The sequence below is a fragment of the Carettochelys insculpta genome, chromosome 31 (assembly GCF_033958435.1).
Source record: "Carettochelys insculpta isolate YL-2023 chromosome 31, ASM3395843v1, whole genome shotgun sequence".
NCBI lineage: Eukaryota > Metazoa > Chordata > Testudines > Carettochelyidae > Carettochelys > Carettochelys insculpta.
In genome coordinates, this window is record NC_134167.1 from 13,379,566 (window position 1) to 13,399,758 (window position 20,193).

General features: G+C 46.6%; 1 protein-coding gene across 5 annotated transcripts in view; it reads right to left on the reverse strand.

Annotated features, from left to right (window-relative positions):
• Positions 1-20,193, reverse strand: part of OGDH (oxoglutarate dehydrogenase) — a 76,115-nt gene that overhangs the window by 39,776 nt on the left and 16,146 nt on the right. For all 5 annotated transcript variants that reach the window (XM_074982019.1, XM_074982016.1, XM_074982020.1 and 2 more), the window contains exon 3: positions 1,075-1,263. In XM_074982019.1, the coding sequence (XP_074838120.1) occupies positions 1,075-1,263 (189 nt within the window). The remainder of the gene's footprint in view (positions 1-1,074; positions 1,264-20,193) is intronic.

Consider the following 20,193-nt stretch of genomic DNA (forward strand, 5'->3'; position numbering starts at 1 on the left):
TGGGGCGCTGCCAAGGACAGCAGGTGAGATCACTTTCTGTTGTGAAGCGTTTCACACGAGAGACTCGTCCAGAAGATCAAAGGCTTGATCAAGCAGAGAACAATTTAAAAAAAACAAACAAAACCTGCAGCAGTAGTATGGGAAACCACTAAACCACAACTAAATTAAAGATCATCTTGAGAAAAAAAAACAGCTTCTGCAAGTAAACCAGAAGCAATGTATATTCCATAGCTGACGGGTGTTCTCTCCAAGAGAGGATAGGATGCCTGCTCCCACAACAAGTTGATTTTTGGCATCAAACTTTCTTTTGAGCCGAATGTTTCGGACAGCATGATATTGAGATGTATTTAAGGAGCCAGCAACAGCCAGGCCTCTTCTGAGCTACAGATGAAAAAACGTATCATGCATTTTTATTTTAGGGTACCAAAGATTAATCCTACAAGTATGCTGGAAACGCTGGAGACAGACTGTGGCACAGCAGCATGTTTTCAGCTAGGAACGAAGTGGAAGACAAAATCCTCTTAGTAACAAGGGGTGCTAGAAACTAACTATCATGCACCAAACGGTCCGAGGCGCGCAAAGATGTACCTCTCTGGTTCTGCAGTTACTAGGGATGTGGTTAATAACTAGCTTGGCCATGATCATCACGCTGGGTAAAAACAATGGCTTTGGCTCTCCTATGGCCTAGCAATGGCTTGCAATTCGGTAGCTTTCACACACACACACAGAACAGCAAGGAAACATGTTAAGCTGTACTCACCTTGGAAATGCACCATGACAGCCAGAAGAGTGAAAGCCTTTTCCAGCACCCATGGTTTATAGGTTTAGCTCCAACAGTAGCTCAGAAAAGTGACATTGCATGCAGTTTGCTTAGGGTCACCAAAACGCCAGGAGATGCCGGAAGTCACATGCAGAACAGGAGCAAGGCTGATACGCTATTAGGCTGCACTTTGTCTTAGGAGGCATTGACACTCGTACAAGCTACCAGCAGCGAAGATCAGGCCCCTAGTCCTCAAGAAGGAGCAAACCCTGAACTGGTATCCATTCACTACCACCGCACAAACGTGTTCTTACCTGATATGCCCTGATAAGAGATTGCACTGCAAGATGGTCTTCCACGAGTTTATCTACGTTCGGCTGTGCTTGGACCAGGGACTGTGCTTGCGTCAGTGCAGACAGGCTGGTGCTCAGTGGAGGGGGGCTTTGGTAAGCAGTACCTGGAGCAGCTCCAGCATTGGCGTTGCGAAAGAATATGTCCCATGACTAAGGAGACAAAAGGGGAAAACGGGGTGACAGATCAATTGCGCAAGAATCCCACAGCAGTCATCTGCACTCCAGGTCTTGTCTACGCTAGCATTAGGCCTGACCTACATTCAAAAGCTCAGTCCACCCAGCTCCATCGCTCGGGGCGTGAAAAAGCCACATCCCCCTTCACAATGTAGGCAAGTTGATTTGACCCCACTATAGAGAGGTCTAAGTGGGGAAAACAGTTCTGCCGTCAACTTAGCTATGCCTTCATAGGTGGGAGGGGAGAGAAGCATCAACTCCGCAGGTAGGAGAACCCCCTCCCAGCTTGGGTAGTGTCTACACTGAAGCTGTGCTGGCCACTGGAGCATTCCAAGTGTAGACAGGATCCCAGGAGTCTAAGATCTCCCACTTAAATGTGGGCCTCCTTTCCAGTTTGAGCTGGTCTAGCTTCAGCTTTCAACCATTAGACCCGTTATACCCCTCCATGCTATGCTGAAGAGCCCGCTGTTGTCAAATTTCTGGTCCCTGCATTCGTACTTACACACTTGTTCAAGCTCTCTCCAGCATTTCATCGTTAGGCTAAAGAGTCTGAGCTTGGCTTTTCAAGCCTTTAATCACCCGTGCAGCCTCTCTCCAGACCCTCGCCAACTGATCAACATCCTTCTTGAACTCTGACACCAGAACCGAACCTGTTATTTCGACACCGGTCATGCACCAGAGCCAAACACAGAGGTAGCAGAACCTCTTTTCTCTAGAGTCTTAGACAATACAGAGCTGCTGCCCCACCCCACAGGCTACGCACACAATTTAAGATTTTAAAAATTAACAATGCAGACTTGCTAACATTTAGCAACAGTTTAACATTTAGCAAATTTGTGTGTAAAAAAAAAAAAAAAAAAAAATCACAGTTAACCCGTGGAACTCCTTGCCGGAAGATGTTGTGAAGACTGAGACTACAGTAGAGTTTAAAAAAAAAAAACTAGATAAATTCATGGGGCTATTAGCCAGGATAGGCATGGACGGCGTCCCTAGCCTATGTTTGCCAGAGGCTGGAAATGGGTGACAGGGAATTGATTGCTGGATGGCTACCTGTTCTGTTCATTCCCGATGGGGCACCTGGCATTGGCCACTGTCGGAAGAGGGGACACTGAGGGGTTTGATGGACCTATGGTCTGACCCAGTCTGGCTGTTCTCATGTTCTTGGAGGTAGCTGTGTTAGCCGGCATTCTAACAGAACTCACCAGCAGCCATGTAGCACTTGAAAGACAACAACTTAAATAGCTGATGAGCTTTTGTGGGCCCAAAAGCCTGTCTGAATGGATGGCCCTTCCCTGCTTTACAAACAAGCTCAAATTCCTACCATGCAACCGTCCCAAGTACTAACACAACCCACTTCACCACAATAGACAGGCTGCTCCCAGCACTCTGAGCACCCCACTGATTAGCTATGACAGGTTGGGTGGGTCAGGGCGAAACACATGTAGCAACCAGTGGTCGGCCCATGTCAGCAACTGTGAGTGTTAAACAGAGCAGACGAGACGTGCTGCGTTATGGCTGCTTCTGGCTTTGAAGTCTAAGAACCTGCATGAATGGTGGGAACTTTACAAATTTCCCAGCCTGCCCTGGGACTTCCGTGGTGAACAGGATCAGTTCTCGGGGGACGACACTCCTGCAAGATAGAAGGGGAGCGCTCAGAAACAGTTGCGTTATGTTAGCTCTTGCTATTCTTAGCAAATACAGTCGCATGGCTGCAGTGTGGTGGTCAGGAGTTCTGGTCCCCTCGCTGACTCTCTACCAATGGGTGGCGTTACCATTAGCTAGCCACTTCCCTTCTTGGATTTCATGTCTCCCGCTCCCAGGGCCGGTGTGTGAAGTTTGCAGAGAGCTTTGAAATTAATCCTCAAATGAAAGAGCGAGGAAGGCAACGTTGAAGGTCAGGTTCGAAAAGGAAATGTGAAATGCTACTAGGTAGGCCTTGCTACAAGGTGTAGCAGCTCTTCTAGGGCTACCTCTTACCTACAGCAGCACTTACAGCAGTGAATGGCCTTCAGCTCAATTTCAGTGTCTTTTCTATTCAAGTATTGGGAAAAAAAATGAGTTTACAGGTGTCAGGAAACAGCATGTGCTACTGAAAGCCAGAACATGCACATCCAGGGTCTGCAGAAAGCAGAACAAGCTCTTCTCTGCTAGCAGGTGTTTTCCAGGGGCTGGTGTTTCTCCAACACTGCAGCAGCAGCTCTGATCATATGGCGATGGAAGCTATTTCCAGCAACTGCTTTACACAGAAAGCCGGTCACATGGCTCCACGAGGTGATAAATTTAGAACAAGGTGATAATGCAGGAAAATAAGCAGTGGTTTTTAAAACTTCACTTATTGGTTCTGGCACCAGAGAGCCTAAGCAAAAGCACTAAGACTGAACAGACCTTGCCAGCTCTGGCCCTCCCCTTGACTGAGACCCCCCTCTTTAAACCCTCCTCTGGAACCCCCGCTCCCCCAAATCATGCATCTGATGAAGTGGGTCTTTGCCCACGAAAGCTGATGCTCCAAAATATGTTAGTCTATAAGGTGCCACAGGACAACTTCTTGTTTTTGAAGACACAGTAAACTCAGTGACCCCTCTGATACTCTCTGCATGGGTATCATGTTCACCAAGCATCAGCCCAGCCAGGGCACAAAGAGGGGACCCAATGCCTAAAGGAAACAGAAGATTCTTAAATCAAAGCTATTCTGGGGCACGATTTGTGCCCCCCTTCCCGTTCTGACACTTCCAGGAACGAAGGTGGGACAATACCAAGGGAGACACTAATCTGCACCTGGAATCCTGAGTAAGTAAAAACATATACGCTACCTAGTTCCTTTGGGTTTAAAGGCCACGGTCCCATTCACATCTGATGGCCTCGAGCAGTCTGGGGCCATTTTTCATACATGTCCCGATAAGCCTCTTTCGGGTTTGACAGCGACTTGTCACAGCAGTGTTCGGCACAAGGGTTCTGAAACTGCTAGGGAGCCTTCCCAGCAAGACGGCAGCCCCCACAGGGCAGCCACCACCCCAGTAGGGTGACCATCCAGACCGTTCTGGCCAGAACGGTCCTGTACTTCAGGTGCCACGAAGGCATCAGCTCCCAGTCCACCCCAGATGTCCCTTATTTGGCTTCCCTAGCGAAACTGAACACTGGAGCGGGTCAACCTTCTGGGTTACTGTAGACATGTCCTCAGATAGCACAATGCTCAGATATTACGGGCTGAGTGTGGCTTATGAACCCGAGGAGATAATTTATGTTGCCTGTGACGGGTGGAGGTTCGTCTCTGTGCTTTGCTTTCCTAGAGATGGGAAAATCCTGCATTGGATGAAGACCGAAGGCTTTGGCGTTTGCCAAGTTTAGCGTTTCCAACTCTTCAGTTCTGAACGTGGGAAGATTGGTTTCGCATCCTCTTCAGGGGCTCCGAGGTTAGGAGAACCCCTGACAGAGGGACAAGTAAAAACACACACCTCACACTTACTAACCCCCCCCTTTTAGATATTGTTTTTTCTCATTTTAGCTCTCAAGAACACCTCAGTGGAAGTCTGCGTCGCTACCCTTATTTTACAGAAGTGGGGACTGAGACAGAGTCCATCCGACTTGCCAAAGGTCACCCAGCAGGAAACAGAACCCAAACTTTCACTCCACTACTTTATCCACTAGGCAATACTGCCCCCCTGAAACACTTCAGCACAGGGCAGCAGTACCTTCTTCCTCAAAGGAAACGCAGACGACAACCTGTGCTCGGCACGCTGGAGCAAATGCTCAGCGGTACGCCAACCTGCCCATCAGTTCTTTCCCTGGCCTAAACAAGCACCAGCTGTCCAGTGACAGCCCACCCCAAATTACTGTGTTCAAGCAAATGCTGGCGGTACGACAAACAAAGGAAAGCCTACGGAGATCATCCTGAATCTCAGTTCTCTGCACGAGGAACCCTTTCCTTGCAGTATAGCAATCTCTCTCCATCTCGCACTGGGCTTTCAGCACCAAAGCCGTCTTTTCGACCAGGCAGTAAACCCTGGGACAAGGCATTAGATTTACCCCGCCCCCCCGCCAAAAACGTATAACCACAAGCATCTCTCTGATGGGCTAGAGAACAAGCACTACTAATGAGGCACCGATTTCAACCGTAGCGCCGTGCTGATTCTGCCAGACCTACAGCCCATCTCGGGCACTTTCTAGCACCTGCTGAGTCAAGAGACGGGGAGACAATGCCGCTCCCCAACGCACACGCTTCTGGGGTTGGGCAGAGGAAAGGAGCAACGCTATCCTGTGCAGGAGTCAGTCTGCACCCTTTGTCAGGGATCAATGCCTGTAACGGGTTCAGCCCAGAGACAGCAGGGTCTCTGTTCGCAAACAGCCAGGTGAGCCAACGGCCAGAGAGAGGGATCTTTCAAATTAAAGCAGCTACCTGCCGAGAGGTCTTTCTTTTGTGTGGCCAGAGCAGAGAGAGATGTTTAACCCTGAGCATGCTCAAGGACTCCAGTAAATATCCAGGCTGCAACGCGCCCTGGCCAGAGCTATACGTACGTAGAAAGGAAACGTCCCGGCAGACACAATCAGGTTATTTTTTAGTTGGGGTTTGGTGCGAGACATCTCAGGCTGGCTGATCCATTCCTCTCGTACACTAGCTTCTAAACCGAATCCCAGGGAAGTAATTCTCTTTGCTTTTCTTCACTTTTCTTTCCTTAAGTTGCTCTAGCACCTAGCAGCCAAGGATGCTTTATCACTTTCTTTGCGTACTTTATCTTCTGTTTTGTTAATACCTTTTCTAAGACAATGATTTGATTCCCATGTCCTAGGGAAGCGTCTATGTATATGCGTGCCTAAGACGGAGAGGTCAGCTATCAGTCTGCAGCTTAATGTCTTCCTCTTTGTTTTTAAACTCTCTCCTGAGGAAGGGTTCAGAGCTTAGGGTTACCCCACAGCGAGACATCCCAAGTGTGACTTTCTGGATTATAAAGGGGGGCTTTTTCCACTCAGGTGGTGGCAGCTACCTCCTAGGGTGAGGGATCTGTGACCTCGGGAAGTTTTTAAACAGAGCCTATGGAAGTAAGGCAAGGTCAAGATTTTGTCATGGGTATTTTTAGTAATAACCAGACAGGCCAAGGGCAATGAAGAAAAATTCAGACGCCTGTGACTCTCCTAGACTTTTACTAAACAAATTCCTAACTAAGCAAGGAGCTGTGAGGACTACCTAGGTGCTCTAGGGAGTGCCCACCACCTGTAGGAGAAGTCCAGAGTCCTCCCTGCCAACTGCGGCACTGGGTCAGAACTACAGGGTACCTCTGCCATCAGCAACAGCCAAAGTACCCTGCAGCTCCCAACCATTGTGGGCTGAAGTCAGAGGTCTTTGAAAGTCACAGATTTCATGACTTCCACAACCTCCATGACAAAACTGTAGCATTACTTATAGCTAAGATCCTACATTTGCAGCTTAAACCAAAAAATCCTGGGTTAAAACAAAAAAATTTCTCCCCCCCCCGCCTCTGTTTTCACTCTACTTTTGTATCATTCTAACATTTAAAAAGTTGTGGGCTTTTTTTTTTTTTTTTTTTTTAAGGAAAATACAATACATAGTGTGAACTATCTGTATTACAACAGTTCATTAGTGTGGGTGTAAAATGAAAGTTGCCTGTTGAAGTAAGGTGTTACTCAAAGATACAGAATAAGCAGGCGTGTATGCAAGCTTAAGCGCATGCACGTGTGAATGTAATGATGAATCTTACGCCCACCATATACATAGTTCAAGCTGATAGCAACTAACAGTTTAAAGTCTGTCTCAGAATAAGTATTAAAAAGTATTAAAAAACAAACAAAAAAAAAATGGAGAAAAGGATGAGGCTGAGGCCATGGCTGCAAAAGGTGTGGCCCAACTGTTAAATGTAACCATTGTAGATTTAGAACAATTAGCCTATCAGTTTGTTCAACTGAAACATTTTAGTTGGGGATTTCCTTAAACTCAGAACTAGCATTGTGTTGTGAATTCTTCAATTCTGCAGCAAACCATATTGACAAAAGCATTAATCTACTGAATACCTTTCCTCCCACCAAAGTAAATCCCGATATTTACCCAGAAAAATACATAGTTTTTTGCACTGATTTTCATCTGATTGTTGTTGTTGCAGTAACAAACACTGATCGATTTCTGGGAATATAAAGGACCGTCCCTATTTATAGCCTCATTCAAAAACTACTACAGCTGTGGTTAATAGAGATGCTCATTAGTCCCTGGTGCCTGAGCTTTCAGCTTAGCTATTAGGCTGAAAGTAAAGTAAATCTGATGAAATATCATTTGGCCATTTCCAGACTGTGGCTCTAATATACTTTTCCAGGCACACTATTGCATTAGGTAACGCTCAAGCACTTCAGACTTACGACAGGCTTTGCCCTCACTGTGGGCTGCTAACCGGATGTATTTGAAGTTGGGGTTACAAAGTTACAGACGTTAGTTGCTTCCAACTCTGGAGCATCCAGTGAAGAAAGGAGCTTCAAGACCACAGAGTCCTACCTCCACTGTGAAGCTTAATGGAGTCCTGGGCCTACACCTGGTCTGCTCTCTGGAGACCTTTAAACTGCACAGATATTTTTGCAAATGACTAAACAGCCTCCTTCCACATGCTACCTTGGCTTATCACCAGACAACTCATTTCAACTTTTACTTCAAGTACTGAAGGTCACTTGCAACAAGTAATTAGACTAATCAGGTTTGTCTCCTCCGACCTGGCTTTGTCCTCATGACTGTGCTCCACACATTGCTCAAACAGATGAGGGTAAATGCAATCCGAAAAACCTTGCTTCTATACGAGAGTGGCAGGAAGAGCTGGTTTGCCAGACCGCACCATGTCAGCAAGCACGATCTGTGCACCTGAGGAAGATGGGTATAAAATCTAATCACCGTTTGCAGAACTTGTTCTCTCCCTGCTGCTCTTACTTGTTTTGGCTGACTCAGCCCAGAGCAGCTCCCATACACGCTGGAATTACAGACAAAGAGCAACTGGGATAGACCGTGCTAGTCCAACGACCTAAATTTAGTTCTACGGTTTTCAGTGGTGGCAGGGCAGGGAGCCACGGAGGAATTTTCTCACTGAACCCTTATTTTTCACTTTGTGGAACCCCATTTAGGAGACACTGCACTAGGGCCAATGGAAGAATTTATCTGCTGACCTCCCTACCGTCTCTTGGAAAAGTATTACCCATTCCAATACGAAAACCCCTCTCATCACTTTAGCAAGGATCTGGATTGACCTCCTACAGCAAAACTGCTGCAGTTTTCCAAACGGCCTCAGAGTCCATCCTATTTTGAGATCTGGAGCGAACGTCTGCTCCAGTGAGGTCAGTGCTGAAACTGATGTCAGCATGCCACCAAGCTCTCGCTCAATATGCTTGGGAAGAAACGCACAGGGAGACAAGTACCGTCAGCTTCCGTCTTAGTTTTGGTCAGGCCCACAAAGCAAGGCAAGGCCTTGGAAGATTTCACTTAATGGAGTTCTGCCATCCATCTTAATTCTGCTAGGATGTCATCCATGGTACGCTACTGTGGCCAGTTTCAAATGTCCATCCCAAGTGTATAAAGCAGTTGTATTTCATTATTGCCAGACTACTCTTGGGAATGCAACCTCTTCAAGGCACAAACTTTGTTTACAGCATGCACAATGGGCACCCACTACTTACTGAGACCTCAGCCACAACTGTATGCCATGGCCAACACGCAGATTTTGTACTGGCGTTATTTCTGTTAGGGGAACACTTTTTTTAAATTAGGCCAGGCCTACACTACAAGCCCAGCCATGGTGCCACTCTGCTGCTGTACCATCCTGATAGAGACACTTTCGGCAGGAATGAAAGGGTATAATTAAATTGGTACAGTTCTGCATTTAGGCCAGCATTTGTATAATGGTTCTTCCATCCACAGACCATGAAGCTCTTTTACCAGTGGGAACACAAGAAATCTGAGGGACTTGCCAAGGTCACACCGTGATCAGGAGTGCTGGCGATGTGCCTGGCATGCTGATGCTATCACTATTAACTTGCAACCTCCTGCCAAACAAGTTCACTGGCAAAGGCTTGCTAGTCAGCTGCAGGAAAAAAGCGCCTTTTAAAGAAGAGCAAGCCATGAGAGCAGTCATCCACACGCATCCCCTTCTTGGGCGGTGGGACCCACAAATACATGGATTGCTATGCAGAGAAGAACCAAGACCTCCACTTTAAAGCTCATCTTCCTACAGTTGTATATTTAAAGCCACTGCCCATGAATCTTTACCCATTATAGCTGATTTCTCTTTCATCTCCTCCCTCAGCAGTGGCACTTACCTTCCATGCCTCACTGCTAGCAGTACCCAATCTACCTGTCCCTTGTCTGGCATTGCACTGCGATCACCCCCCAGCCTACAAGGTTCACTCAATCTCGCCCCTAGCCATTCTATCCCCCCATTCCAATCCAGCCTCTTCCGTCACATCTCCTGCGCCTATGGCAGTGAAAACTGGCATGAACACATTTGCCTTCCCCATCTGCAAAGTAACCGAACCATATAGGACTACAACATCTACAGACATGCTAGGAAGAATTTTTGATCAGTTGAATGAGTCACATTTATTTTGAAGGTCGTTTTCAATTATCAATTTAAATTTTCAGTTGAGCAAAGTAGTTTTTAGGGGGGCAGGCAGTAATCATTTACAGTAAGCATTGAGATTCAAAATATTAAAACTTCAAAACTATTAACACAAATGTTCAGCCTCAAATGTCAAAGCAGAGAACCCTTAAACCAAACTAATCAAGCAAAATAAGAACCGTTGCCTGAGAACTGTCTGTAAATTTGGGTTATCATTTGCTAGTTTGAGTGCGTACGCGTGAAATCAATGTTTATCAACATTCACTGACAAATATGCTGAGAAGCGAACCTATCACGCTCTTCACTTTACGAATCTTGGGACTGATTTCAACACATTAATTACCTACTCTGCAACAAGTTTAAAATAAGAAATGCTGTTACCTCTGAATTTCACTGGGAATCCTTGCATCCGATCAAGTCAGCTGCAACTCAGACGCCTGTGCCCTAATAAAGACTTAACAAATTTAAGGTGCCACCAGATTCCTTATTGTTTTTGCTTAAGCAAATGAATATGGCTACCCTTTGAAAGCATTTCGAGCAGATCTAGAGAAGTAGTTATTCCTCTTTATTCGGCACTGGTGAGGCCACACCTGGAATATTGTGTCCAGTTTTGGGCCCCCCATATAAAAAGGATGTGACTTTGCTGGAGCAGGTTCAGCAAAGAGCAACAACAACGATTAAGGGTCTGGAGCACAGGACCTATAAGGAGAGGCTGAGGGATTCTGGCTTGTTTAATTTACAGAAGAGAAGACTGAGGGGTGATTTAATAGCAGCCTTCAACTTCCTGAAGGGGAGCTCAAAAGAGGAGGGTGAGAAACTGTTCTCAGTGGTGTCAGACGGCAGGACAAGGAGCAATGGTGTCATGTTGAAGAGGGAGAGGTATCGGTTAGATATTAGGAAAAACTACTTCACTAGGCAGGGGGTGAAGCACTGGAATGCGTTGCCTAGAGAGGTGGTGGATTCTCCAACCCTTGAGGTTTGTAAGTCCCGGCTGGACAAGGTCCTGGCTGGGATGACTGAGTCGGGGTTGATCCTGTTTGAAGCAGGGGGCTGGACTAGATGACCTCCTGAAGTCCCTTCCGGCCCTGTGATTCTGTGAAACTGGGTTATTCTATTTACCCGACAGGAATTTACACAGTAAGGAGTGGCAGGGAGAAGACTGCCAGTTTGCCTTGATCTTTCATACTTCCAGTCACAACCCTCCTCTAGTTCTGCTGTGTTCTTTGAGAGAAAACACCCATAATTCACATCATACTGAAAGTAATGACAAAGCACTAGGTACACACGGCACAGTTAAGTATTATCCCTGAAACCTCAAAAAAACAACTCCGCATTTTTGATCACCGAGCAGATGTTTTCACTAAGCCATGCAGCACACTGGACAAATATCTTCCCAGAACGGTTAGTCAGCCTGGAACCCATCACGAGGGTCGGAGGAGTTTCACAGCTTGGCACTTGCCTGCACTGAATCATAACAGCGAACACGCGGCCTAGCTGTCCAGCTCTAAAGGCTCGTGAAGCAGTTCCTCTCTTACCTATGCAATAATTTGCAACATCTGCAACTGTTGCTACCTCCCGCTTTTACAGATCACTGTATGTACTGACACGCTTGTTCCTGTCACGTGTCAGTGATGTACCCAGCTCTCCACTTGGAAAATGGCTGTCCTCTGTGATCCATTTTGTAAGCCATTAGAGATCCTAATCTTTCACCAGCGAACAGTTCCTATTAGCACAACTAGGTCTTTAGAAAACGCTCCTGCTAAACTCTGATCTCTATCCCACTATTGTGGCAACTTCACAATATGCTAATGGAATGGAAAAGACTCTCTCCCTTTTACAAAAAAAGCCATGCTACAGGTTGAACCCCTCTTCTCCAGCACCCTGAGGACCTGATGGATGCTGGAGGAAAGAAACTGCTAGACCGCAGGAGGTCAACCTTGCGTGTCGTACATTACCAGCACTTTCACTGCTTACTGAGCTCTTAGAAGACATTTAGGGGTAAATGACAGCTAAACAACAGCCCAGAACACAGAGCCAGGACTGGTGGCTGTAAACAAACTATATGGGACCACGGCAAACGTGGCCATACCCAGCTAACTAAAATCATGTTGGCTTACGGATGTTGCCAGACGAGAGCAGTTCAACCTATACCACTATCTCGCCAGCTCCCCACCTGTCTAGTGGAATGGAAAAGAACCTCCTTTGCAAATCCATGCCAGCATCACCCCATCATATCTGATAGCTCTTCTAAAAATCATCTCCGATCCAATCATTTGCAGCTGTCGCATTCGATTAACTAAAAAACATTAATTGCAGTTAACTGCACTGTTTAATACCTTGATTAGTTTGCAATTTAACACTTTGGATTTTTCTCTACATTTTCAAATATATTATTTCTATGACAACTCAGGATTCTAAGCATACAGTACTCACTGCATTTTTTAATTCCAGCTATTTGCACTATAAAAATGATTCATTAAAAACAGTACTTTTCAAAAGCACCTCATAAAAAATTTAGGTGCAATCACAATAATCAGAGTCTAACTTATAAAAGGGTTTTTTTTTTTTTTTTTGGTTATAGAACTGTACTCAAAAGCCAAGCGACGTAAGACTGTGGAGCTTACAAGTCCACTCAGTCCTACTTCTTTTTTGTTCACCCTTTTGCTGAGACAAGTTTCCCTTTAGGGGCAAAAATGCTGCCTGTTTCTTATTTACAACGTCACCTGAAAATAATGTGTTCCTCTGCATGGCACTTTTGGAGCTGGGATTGCGAGGTATTTACGTGCCAGATATGCTAAACATCTGTATACCCCTTTGCGCTTCAGCCACCATTCCAGAACTCGTCTCCATGCTGGTGATTCTCAGTAAAGAAGTGATTAAATTTGTGCCTGAACTCCTTGAGGGAGAACTGTGCCTCCTGTTGTGTGTCACCTACATTCTGCCATCTATTTCCTGTTATAGTAGTCTAAGATAATGCCTCAGCACATATTCATAGCACATATGACCAAAAAGATAAAACCACAACAAAAACCACACCCCACAAAGAGAGCAATGTGAGATTTCTAAACCTTGGCACTTGACATAAGATTTAAGACTCTGAAGTGCCATCCTGAACCAGAGAGGGAGAAGGTATACAGCATGCTTTCACAAGTTATAAAAGGGCAATTCTCCAGTGTGGAAACTGCAGAATCCAAGCCACCCAAGGGGGGAGATCGGGCCTGGAGGAGCATCAGTCTGCTGGTGGCATCTCACTCAGAGGACGAAAACCAACATGAATTAGTCTGTACTGGGCAGTTCTCAAGCAGCACCCGTCCGCACGAATGCATACTGGCGACACCTTCCAGCTCAGTATGCTCAAATGCTTTCCTGCTCATTCCCTTTTGATTATGGCCCTCCAGCTAGTTGGGATGCCACACAGCACTTGCATTCTAAAACCAATTTGAATTCAGACGAAGATGTTGCATGGCTAGAACCCAAGTTACAGGTCCACCACTTCTGTGATTCAGTCCAAAACACCCTCCTCAAATTTGCTTGTCTTACTTTGCCTACTACCCCCACAGGGCCAGAAACTGTCTGGTATTTCCACTACAGTTCATATATACATACCTACTTCACCTCTGCTGCAACATGTGCATGAGATTCTCTGCTCAGCTACCTCAAACAATAAGAATGAACGCCTGTCCCTTCCCTATATCGTTGACCTCACTGGGGTAAGGATTTCACCCTTGGTTTAATCCTGCTGAGGACTTAACTTCCATTACATACAAAAGCAACAACTGGACACAGCTTGGCAAGTTCTGCCTCGCTATTTCCACAGGGCAGGGGAAAGAGACCCCACAAAGCTATCGGCAGGTTCTTCTGCAAGAGCGAGTGCATAGGTTGGAGTCTCCCATAAACCAAGACACTCTCAAGATTTTGCTAAGCTGGTTTCAGTGCCGTAGCTCCTCTCACTAGACCAGCAAGCCACAAGCACACAGACCCATTTTATAGCCTTGGGAGAGTCAACAGCTCCATGTAATTAACTTCACAAGAGAAGTAAACAAACGGTCTCCTGACAAGAATGGGGCAGGTTGGCAGCACACGGACGCTATACAGAGGTTCACTAAAGCTCAGGACATTCACTGCCAGTCACTGGGGCAAGATGTATCAGTCCTAGGGCAAGCATCATTAGGAATCACTCAAGCACAAACAGCATGCGTGGTTAATACAAAGGATGGCACATCTTCCCCTACTACAGTCAGTCAAGGCCACTGTAACTGATCACCTGAAAGAGAAGCGGTCTCCTTAATCTGATTCCCAGATGTCTATGGCTGACTGTGGTCTTACCTGCCCTACAGACAAACAGAGCTTGTATCATCACAACTGTCAGGAATGGTTTGCTAGTCAGTCACGTCTTGTTCACATGGAGCTGGACAAAAAAATAGGCAAGATATGGAAGTTACTCTGATCCAACGCTGCCTCTGATTGGAGCAAGGCAGGCAATGGCAGAGACCGCCTAGGGGCCAGTGTTCTTTGTAAGCTGAACACTTGGGCAGCCCGCCAAAAGAAATTCAGGTGCTGCCCAGCTGATTAGCAGAGCGCCTCCGGCGTGTGGATCTGTTGGTGGTGCACATCCACACATGCCTTGGTGCATGTAACAAACTTTATTCCACCCATGCATGGGAAAAAGAGAGGGAACGCTGCTAGGGACAGATTCCTATCTAGTGTCTTGGTCTGATCACTTAGGGAGATCAGGCGTTAAACAGTCCAGCACACTGGAAAGCTGGGATCCTTTGCTTTCATTATCAAAGCTTGATTGCAAAACAGAACGTCAGCATATTTGAGTCCCTCCAGAAAGACTTTTGAGATGAGACTTTGTACGCTGACAGGCCACATGAATGCTGCAAAACACACCGCAACAAATCCTACCTTAAATGATTCCCTTCAAGGTCGTATTGATCACCTCAGTCTAACACACACGCCATACTGTGGACTACAAACCAGACACATCTGAGGCCAGCACGCAAGGCAAGAGACGCTATGTAACTGATTACCGACACACTCAGGTCTTTTGCCTCAACACCCAACGTTCCCACTCCTGTCAAAGAAACCAGGCTCAAAAATCCAAAGATTTTTCGTGCACTCTGCCACAGCTGTCAATTGGGAGCACTCAGTGAGGGTCTATACTGACCTCTTGCCTTTTTTTAAGCTTAAGGCGGAAGACTGAAGGAAGTCTTTGCACGCCTTTGTAACTGCCTGGCAACACTGCTGAACAAAAGGCCCGTGGACCCAAAGAGGCCTTGCAAATACCTCAACCTTCCTCCCCAAGAGAAGATAACTGACGGAAAAGGACTAGCCTCCAGATAGCTGTTCTTGCATTTTTAGGGAGCACGTTTAATTTTCCATTTTGTCTTGGTCCCAGAATTTAACGTTACAATGCTGGAAAGTGATCTGAAGCAAGACGCGTCACTGAATTGTGACTGGATCGCCGACTTGTGTTTTCAAGCCACCCTCCTTGAGTAAAGGACTGAAGCTTTAACAGCAAAGCGAGCTGTGTTTAAGAAGCTGAATCACACAATGACTTTTAGCGGCCTGGCTTTAGAGACCGTCAAATAGCACAGAGCTTTCGTTTCTAGCGCCACAGGCCATAAAATCTTCCATTTCCTCTAGCCTCACTCCCAAGGTCGCAGGGGAGCCAACGGACTCCTGGAACCCTTTCCTCTGCACAGGAAAGGAAGAGGTTCTGTCTGGGAGCCAGTACTGCTGCAAACAGTTCCCAGGAGGATGAAGCCGTTTCCTGCCTTGGGAGAGGGAAGGCCAGCAAGCAAAGATTCACGCTATTTCAGCTAAACAGTATTCTTCTGGTAGAACCCCTTCTCTCCAACACACAACTACCCCAGAGAACAGAGAAAGCCCTGCACCCCCGTTGCAGTAACTATTCCCGTCGCTCTCACCCTGAAGGTATCACAGCTGTCAGCCTAATTGCTTTTTCCAGCCTTCATGCATGGGCCAGTAAGGCAAACTCAGCGCTCACCGAGAGAGGGCAGACTAATATACCCGAGTTAAAAGGTCACTGACTGGGCTAAATTCATTCTTAGGGGAAGTACAGTGAAGCGTGTGGTTAAGTACAACCCATTACGCTCAACAAGAAAAAAAAAAAGAGGCCACATGTAACGGACTGTGTGGGGGGGGCTGCCAGATGCGTACAATGCAAGGTTTGCAAACTAACGAGACCATCTGGGCACATCTTTTAAAGAGAGCAAGCACAGAGAAGCATTATTCAACCTTCTCACTTCTTTTTAAGCGGGACTTGGAAAACCTTCATTGCACAGTGGCGTCACCTCCATTAGTATGTAATTATACCGGTTCTCAAACAGGAACTCAAAGAGGATTCAGAGGAAATGCATGTGCTACAGCAAATTCAAGCCCAGGCCTTGTCTGGCATGTCTACATATAAAAGTCACAGCGCTTTCACTGGCTAACTAAAAGTGGTATAACTTCCCTTCTAGTGTGGATACAATTATACTGACACGTGCTCACACCAATAGACTTCCTCTGGGAAGGGGAACATATTTATACCGGCACAGCTATCTACAGCAGAGCTAGACCAGGAAGAAAAGCGTCGCATCCCAAATATAACTGAACATGAAACTTGACAGCTTGACCAGGGCTGGGATCCCTCAGGTATACATTGTCTGTCATTTGCTGAGCGCACCCACTGCCTGGTACAGAAGCAAGTATCATACTGCTCTTAATACTAGCCAAAGTTCACAGCTAGTCTCTCGTTTTAAAACCATGCATATTACATGGGCTTTCTTTAAAAAAACAAAAGCTTCAAGGGCCTGGTCCTCTACCCCTGCCTCCCCTTACTGACTCCCGCTGACAGCACTCTGTTGGGACTTTCCAATCCCCTCTCAAAGTCAAGCACAGCTCAGCCCAGGCTGTGCCAGCCTGCCGTCTCTGCCCAATGACACTGCACCAGCTGGCTCCAAAACAAGCAGTCAGAGCCTTGCTTCTCTGAGTGCCATTGTGCATTAACCTGAAAAGAACTGCTTGGCTTTTGCTTCCCCTCTCATCTTTCTGCAGAAATCCCATTGCAAGAAAATGTCAGTTACTACCATCTTGCTGTGTCAAACACAGCCAGTTGTTCCAAATGGCCTTATGCAGACACTGTAAAACAGACCAGGCAACTTCAGTTAGACCCAAGGCCATCCCACAGATATGGCCATCTCACAGCATCCTCCTCTTGCAGTAATATTCAGGTCTCTCACATGGAGTTTGCCCTCCTCATGAACGGTACTAGACTGATGGCAATGGACAATCGAGCTGAAATTTCTTTTCAAAAGGTAACAGCAACGAAGGGTCCTGTGGCACCTTACAGACTAACAGGAAAGTTTTGAGCATGAGCTTTCGTGACCACAGACTCACTTCATCAGATGCTCACGAAAGCTCATGCTCAAAACTTTCCTATTAGTCTGTAAGGTGCCACAGGACCCTTTGTTGCTGTTACAGACCCAGACTAACATGATACTTTTCAAAAGGTGACAGTGTGAAAGTGAAACTTGTTAACAAAGGCTCAGAACAGATGCATCCCAGCTAGAACAGCAATGGGCAGAAGGAGAGTCCAATCCCTCCACCCCAACATGAAAAGCGTTAGTTTAACTGTGCTAACTGTTCAGCTAAGCCACCGCCAGGCTTACATAAGGGAGGATTCTTTCAACACTTACAGCAAGGACGACTACAGGACTGGGCCCTCAGTGCAGAAACAGGCGTTTGTTACTAAGTGCGTCAAGACTAACAAGCAGTCCTGTAGGACCTTAAAGGCTAACAAATGCCTTAGGCCACAAACTTTCAGGGAAAGACCTGCTTCTTCAGACTGCTGGAGATGAGCATTAGAATCTGGGTTTATGCAGTTTGGAGGTATGTGTGCATGTCCATTAGAATCTGGGTTTATGTAGTGCTGTGTGTGTCCATTAGAACTGGGGTTTATGTAGTGGGTGGGTGCGTGTACACACATCAGCTTTATGTCCACTCTTCCTTTGGCACAGACGCTGTCCCGTTTGTCCAATGTACATGGCAGAGGGGCACTGCTGGCACACGGCATGTATGACATTAGTGGATGTGCAGAGTTTGCAGCAGAAATAGGTTCCTGCGTTAGTGTTTCTGTGGTGCGGTGTAGGGCTGCTGGTGAGCATTTTCTTGGGATTTCGCGGCTGTCTGTAGGAGGGGATTGGCCTGTCACCCCAGGTCTAGGGGAGTGATGGATCATGTTCCCATAAAGGTTGCAGATTGTCAATGATGCTTGGAGGGGTTTAGCCTGAGGGCTATAGGTGATGACAAGTGGTGTTCTATTACTTCCCTTGTTGGGCCTACCTTGAAGTAGGTGCCTTCTGGGTACTTGTCTGGCTCCATCAGTGTGTTTCTCTGCTCTCCCGGGTGGGGGAAACAATGCTTGATAAACATCTTGGAGGTTTTTGCTACGGGCAGGTAAAAAAAAACTGAAGACCTCCCAAGTACCCCAACTCTCTGTACACCCATGCACAGGAATAAGGGCAATAAAATCCACCTTCTCCCTGCTCCATGCAGACTGGCTCGGCTGCCAGTCCGAAGTCGAAGTGGAGCACTGTCTCCACTCACTGCAACACGGCAGCCAAGTCAGCTTGAAAGGGGGATGGGAGTAAAGAGAATTAAGCACAGGCCTGGCACAGCTCACCTCTCCCTCGAACAAGGATTTCAAGTTACAGTACAGTTCTTGATCTGGTTTATGTGCCATGTAACTCCACAAACTAGCACTACATGAGACAACAGGGGAAAACGATAAGGGGTACAGCACATGAATGAAAGCAGAGACGGGAAATCATGAGGCTTTCACAGCAGTCTCAAGGTCAGATCTGCATTACGATTACAACAGTTTGACCTTTTTAGTTCAAACAGTGCAGTGCAGACGCTGGGCTGGTGCAGATTCTGTTTAATGCAAGATACATGTGATTTTTGCCCTGTCACTGAAAACAAGGTTAAGTAAAACAAGTCTGTTCTGGGAGCATCAGGGAGGCGTTGGAGCGTTACCAGGTCACAGCATACCGCACAAGCAACAGGATTTATACTGGGCTTGCCAGACTCTTTCTACAGTGGTGTTTGTGACCATGTGGCAGATTTGCATTAATTTATACGTGAAGAATTTGTTACAGTGCAGCTGTGGTTTTGTTTCATGTATTAAGGGTCAACCCAGCTCAGGACTTGGATGAGAAATCCATCATCCACTAAGGAAATCAACAACACTGCAGAAGAGCGTGCCTCTGGGGAAAAGGCAAGTAGGAAGCCTATACCCCAGGGGTATGACAACAGGCTCCACACAGCTGGCTAAGCCATCTTCTCAAAGAAGCACAGAAGAGGAGGAGGTTTTGATCACTCACCGGCATGAAAGCCATCTCTATACTACAACACTACACTGCTTTAACAAAACTAGCACACAACCCCCAGAGCGTGGACGCACATCTCCTAGTAACTGGTGCTCCAAATAGGACAGTTACCATCATATAGGAAAGTGAACTATATTTGGGGATGAACTGCTTTAATTGGACTGGGGAGAGATCAGGCGTGTGCATGCTAGGGATGTTGATGCTTAGCCAGTTAACTAGTAAGCCCAGGGTGAGGGTGCTCCAGCGTGGGCCAGGGCTTCTCCAGCAGTGGTGGGGGTGGGACCTCTCCAGCCCAGATGGAGCTGCCCTGGTCTGCAGTGGGATAGGTCCTCTGCAGCCTACACGTAATGGCCTCAGCTCTCCCCCTTAAAGTCAGTAAACCAGTTAAACTTAACCTTTAAACAGTGAACTAATTAAATGGGGTTTCACCTCTTTAGTGCACACGAGACAGACCGACACACAATCTTGACATGCTAGTGCAAAAGCCATTTAGAAAAGGCCAGGGATGATCCCAAGCCTTGCACTGGCCTACACCCTCCCACAAAAAACTGGCTTCAAGTTTGTGGTTAAATGTACCATAAGGTTAGAGTTTGAGGGGTTTTATCGACAAAGGATAAAAAACCAGCAATAAACTTTTCAACAGAGTGACCAGAGTGCGCTCCCTGAACCAGTTTACACAAGTCATAACTGCCGGGAGAAATTCATGAAAGTTTGTTATTTGCACTGAGATTACGGTTCAGTGCTAATCACACTCTTACAAGCTGTGCATACAGGAGCAGTAGGACCCAGTAAAGGCCAGTCATACACTAGTACAACGCTGCTGGAGCCAACCAGTTCATATATCCAGCTGGGAAGAGGTTGTAAGTGCTCAGACACTACAACCACTACACAAAAGACTAAATTAAGTAATCCAG